General features: G+C 29.0%; 1 protein-coding gene across 3 annotated transcripts in view; it reads left to right on the top strand.

The window, feature by feature from the left end:
- Positions 1-5,463, top strand: part of LOC106469423 (splicing factor 3B subunit 1) — a 98,347-nt gene that overhangs the window by 76,588 nt on the left and 16,296 nt on the right. For all 3 annotated transcript variants that reach the window (XM_013929916.2, XM_022397937.1, XM_013929917.2), the window contains one exon: positions 4,017-4,163. In XM_013929916.2, coding sequence (XP_013785370.1) covers positions 4,017-4,163 — 147 coding nt within the window. The remainder of the gene's footprint in view (positions 1-4,016; positions 4,164-5,463) is intronic.

Raw genomic sequence — 5,463 nt, 5'->3', positions numbered from 1 at the left:
CTATTTTGAAATAGGTTCTTAAACTTATTTTTATTAAAACATAGAACAGTAAATAAAGAAGTAAAGCAAACAATTATCTCTTCTAGTACTCGGTTGCTGCATCACGTAGGTTGCAAGTGGGAAGATATGAAACAAAATAATTTTTTTAGGTTTATACATACATTTGAATAACTACAAATCATAAATTACAACATTAATACCATAGAATTCCACTATAATTTATCAAGCTTAGTAACTAAGATGTATTTTAGTCTAAAAAATATGAAATTTCGAGCAGACTAAAGACACACCCTACCTCGTTGAAATATTGGTTCAAAAGAAAGAATTGGCACAAAGTTCATTAAAATGGCTGAGAAAGCCACTAGAGGGACATTCTGAGCTTCCGATTGGTTATTCATGTCATATATAGAAGTAAGTGTATATAAGGGAATGTTTCCAAAAATGGAAAGAGATGGGTGGGATGCTGCTGTGTTTGGTTTATTAAATGAGCAATATCATAGCAAATTGAAAAGATAAGATGCTCTTATTTTGTATTCTATCTTATCAGTATTGATAATTTGAGTTTCTAATTTGTATGAAACTATAGACTTAGTATTTTGACATCACAAACATCTAAATTGAACCAGTGCTGCATTCAACATACCACATTTTAATATTTGCTTTTAAATTAAGAAATTGAGTAATATATAGTACTAAAATTTGAATTATAATCCACAGTTTGATACCAAAGTTATTGACATAAATTCATGAAATAGTAGTACAATAAAATTCTGAATGTGAGTCAGCAAACAAAATGACATTGCCTTTCACCCATGACCCGTCTTGAAATGGTTAAAGCTCAATGAGCTATGTTGATGATTTTAACCTATTCCAGCCTGGTTGAATGTAACTGACTATCTCTAACCTTGCATTAATAAGATTTATATCTCATAAACATTACCACATCTCAAATGGAAACACTTGAAATATACAGCATGATACCATAGGACATTTTAAAATGTTTTAATTTTTTGATCAATTTATAATGAAATACAAACTGCTACATAACATAGGCCATACTGTGCTGACAAACATTATGCTGTGACAGTTTATCTGAAAGCCATTTTCAGTTTGTACTTATATGGAAACAATGCTATACAGAGGTCTTGTATATCACAAAACTTTGTTTCATTAAAGACTGATATCAGACATTCTTTTAGCAGTCGACAACAGTCTGTATCAATACAAGAATTGGTAAAGCTTTACATAATGTGAATGATGTAAACATTGCCTTTTGCAAAAGATATGGATCCAAAACTCTACAGTTATGCAGTTTCTCGATATGCCTTTCTTTATGCATATCACTTAAATGACTTATAATGTTAGATGACATAATATTAAAAGAATTTATTTTTCACCCAAAACAAATTTTACACTTGACATCCAATGTGAACAAGTAAACTATAGACCATGCCTTTTGAAAGACCTCTGTAAGCCTAATGATGTCATGCAGCAGTCCATTTTATTAAAAAATATTGTTGCTATGAATATTGTGTAAGTCATTAAAAACTAATACAAATATATATCATATTCCATCTTATGTATTATGAGTCATCTATGTAGCCCAAGAGCTTTAAACAAGATAAACATTTATGTTAAAACCTATTAAGTTAATTTATTGTTTTAGCCTTGGAATACAAGCAACACAAAACCATTATTTCAAGGCACTAACACCAATATAGCCATGAGACAAATAAAGTGAAAGTTTAAAACAATTTACAATTACAAGGAAAGAAGGGATTTTTATGGCATATAGATTGTTAAAAAAAATAATCCCAGCTTTTGGATGATATATATATATATATATATTTGTTTTTATTAGCTTCAGAAACCTTGAAGATGTAAAAACGTTTAGAAAGTATCAAGAAAACTTACAAAAATCAAAAATTAGAGCCAATAGTTTTGATTTCTTTAAATTACATTATCAATAATATGTTATTATAATTTTATATGGTAATTACTTTGAGGGGAGAGCTCAGAATGATTTCTTCAAACTTCATGTTGTTTTGCCTCTAAAAATGAGATACTGAGCTGGAAAGGGTTAAATTCAGTAGATGGTTACTTCAAGCATATTTAGCTACACTAAACTTAGTATTTGCTTTAACCATATCACCACGAGTATCCTTTACTGCGCATGACACAAGGTTTTAGTGTCTTATATTCAAAATTTTATTAAACTACTTTTTCATTTATGTTATACCAATTAGAATAGCATAAAATCTTAGCTAATAACCCATATTTTAATAGTATGCAAGTTTTAAGTTCTAAGTTCTACAAGGCAATATATAAAAGAAAAACTGATTTCCCTAGTGTGACCCACATGACACATTTTCTCTTAGCATGTCATTTTCCCTATTTTATCCACCACCCCTTGAAAAAGCACGAAATTACTCTCTAAATTTGTCATTGCTCAGACAAACCATAATTTTTATAGTCTTCAATTTTGTTTGGTTACAGAGCTGTCAAATAGAAAATCAGACCTCCTGCCATGCCTACCTGTCACATCCTCTTTCAGAATTTGTTAATAGTTGTTTTTTACATTTAATTATATATTACCTATAACCAATAGAAAATCAAGGTATTCTTCTATCAAATGACATATGGTATGACATTATGTACTGAACGGTTAAATTTCAATTTCACTCAAGAGTACCAACATCATTCCCGTGAGAAAGATAATGACTAGCTTGGATGAATTTGTAGTAACTCTTGTTGCATAGTTAGAAAGCCAGAAAAATTTTGAGAGGTAAAGGAATTTGTCTACTTTTTGTATGTTATTAGTCTATATTCTTTGATGCATTTTTTAATTAAATAAAAAATTAAGTGCATTACTATCATTAGTATAAAAAATTAGGGTTAACTATCTTCGAAACCTGACAGCAAAAAAAAAGATTGGTTAAGTATTTTATTTCTTGTTTTTCATGTTTATTCTTTATGTATAATTATAAGAGTAACTAAAATGTAAAAATAGGAATCATTTTAGGTTAGTTAAGATTAGAGTAGGTAAAATTAACAATATTACAATAAAAATGTTTCAGGAGGCACACATGAGTTGCACATTCCTCAAATTATTTACAACTTATATTGGCATGAATAGCAATTAGATACGGTTCAAAGGACAATAAAACAATAAAATTTAATTATAAATAGATGTACACTGTTACGAAGTTAGAGCTACTTAGGATAAACGAACGTAGTTTGATGTTACAATTTGAAGTCATTCTAGAAAGAAAAAAGGGTAACTTAGATTTTTTGTTGTTGTACTTACGGGGTCATTTGAATTGACTGATTCCATTTTGAGATAGGGTAGAGAAAATAACAGATAAACTATATAGCTTTATTGGAAAAAAAACGTTTGAAATGCATTTAGGAGGTTTTATGGATTACACAAAGGAAATTTGAGATGAGGAAAAGTATTTTTAATCTTAGCATAAATTACTTTGCACACAGACTATTCAAAATAAATACTCAATATATTCATGGACAAATCTTTATTTTATTTTATTCAAAATATTTCACTAAAAAATATGATTTTTTGTATGTGGAAGACTTATAATATTAACTGAAAGACTGCCAGATTTTGTGAAAATATACACTCCATATTGATAGTTAGAAGTATTAAATCTATAAAGACTTTAAATGAGTACAAGGAGGTCACGGGGTCGGTCAAATTGACCGAACCCATCTTGAGAGAGTTAAATAATAACAGATCAAAAGAAAGAACCAAATGACACCACTGTTTTTTTTTAACTCTAGTTAACTGTATTAAGACAGTCATTATTTAAACCTTGTAGAATCAAACATTAATATGCTACTCTGCTTTAAAAAAATAACATGACTAATTGCAGAATGCTTGCAATTATTAGCCATGTTTCAAAAATAAAAGAGACATAGACCATTTGGAGTTTGTAATTTGACTAACTGTTAAAGCCAAAATTTAGAAGAAATATTGATCAGTTTAAATTTTTGTGTCCAAGGGTCTTGCTGCATTTTTGAAAGCCATTGGTTATCTTATTCCTTTGATGGATGCTGAATATGCCAATTACTATACCAGAGAAGTGATGTTGATCTTGATCAGAGAGTTCCAGTCTCCAGATGAAGAAATGAAGAAAATTGTCTTGAAGGTCAGCTGTTTTTAGATAATACACATATTATAATTGTAAGTTAGAATTAAATTCATAGAGAAGGAACACACAATGGGTTTGTCATTCATTATTTTTAAGTATAATAAAGATAAATAGAACATTAGGATAAAGTTAATCAAGAAAAGAAGCCTTTGTTTCTGAAAATTACTAAAAATATAATATAATGTTAGATTGCAATGAAAATTTTTTATTAAGTAGTTTAAGGTTTTCCCCATGGAAGATTTTAAAGACAAACTAGTCATATAAATGTAGATTGTTGTTATATATGTAAATTTCTTTTGTAAACTGAGGTTAACATTATGTCAGATTGTGAAGTTTTAAAATGATGGTCAGTATACCAGGTTCCAAATTGTATATTTTATCTTTTCAGTTATGTGAATTGAAAAGCAGATATGATTGATGGAAATTGAGTGCATATCTCTAATTTCTAATTTAACAACAGAATGTGTATATGAAATATGTATAGACCTTTAGATATTTTTTTCATAGATAATGATGTAGAGAGTACTTTATGTTGGGATTGAATGATGCTTTTTTAATCCTAAAAGATTGTTTAGTTTAGATGTTATTGATTGGTTTGTTTTGTGAGTGAATATTTTATTAGTGGTTAGTTTCTGTTGTAGTAAGAGTTAAAAGCAGACGATTGTAGGAGGTTTTGTTAATAATTCATTGATGTTGAGATATTGAACGTCACGTGCAATACATTAATGTTGAGAATATATAAGGTGGGCAGATGATTAGGTGATAAAGATATAAATAGCATGAGATGGGTGGGAAGCCACAGACAGACAGATAATAGCAATAAAAAAAAAGTTACAAAAGGAAAGTGATACAAGTGATAAGCCTAACATATAATATGTTAGAGTAAGACCAGTAGAAATGGAGATAAGAAAAATAACTTATGCTGTCAAAGCATGGTTCTAAAGTAATTGAATCAGCCTGAGTGCACTTTGACAAAAGGAACAGAGGATCTTCAGAAGAAAGAAGACCAAATGATTATGGTAACTTGCACAACAATTGTAAGTGAATCACACACACAATACCAGTACAATACTAATAGAGAAGATAGTTTGTCTTATCAACTGAAATTCTAAAGTAATTTAATAGGCCTAAGTGGACTGTTGAGAAGAAGGAGAGAACTACATATATAGTGTTTATGTTATGCCTATAATATCTATAGTGTTGAAGAATTTGTTGTACATTTGTTTAACTTTCTCCAAATATGTATATTATTTTGAAAACAAGTGAAGTGCGTGTCTGTTTATTTATCATTGAATTT

The sequence above is a fragment of the Limulus polyphemus genome, unplaced genomic scaffold (genome assembly GCF_000517525.1).
Source record: "Limulus polyphemus unplaced genomic scaffold, Limulus_polyphemus-2.1.2 Scaffold3477, whole genome shotgun sequence".
NCBI lineage: Eukaryota > Metazoa > Arthropoda > Merostomata > Xiphosura > Limulidae > Limulus > Limulus polyphemus.
This window is presented reverse-complemented; position numbering and strand designations above follow the sequence as displayed.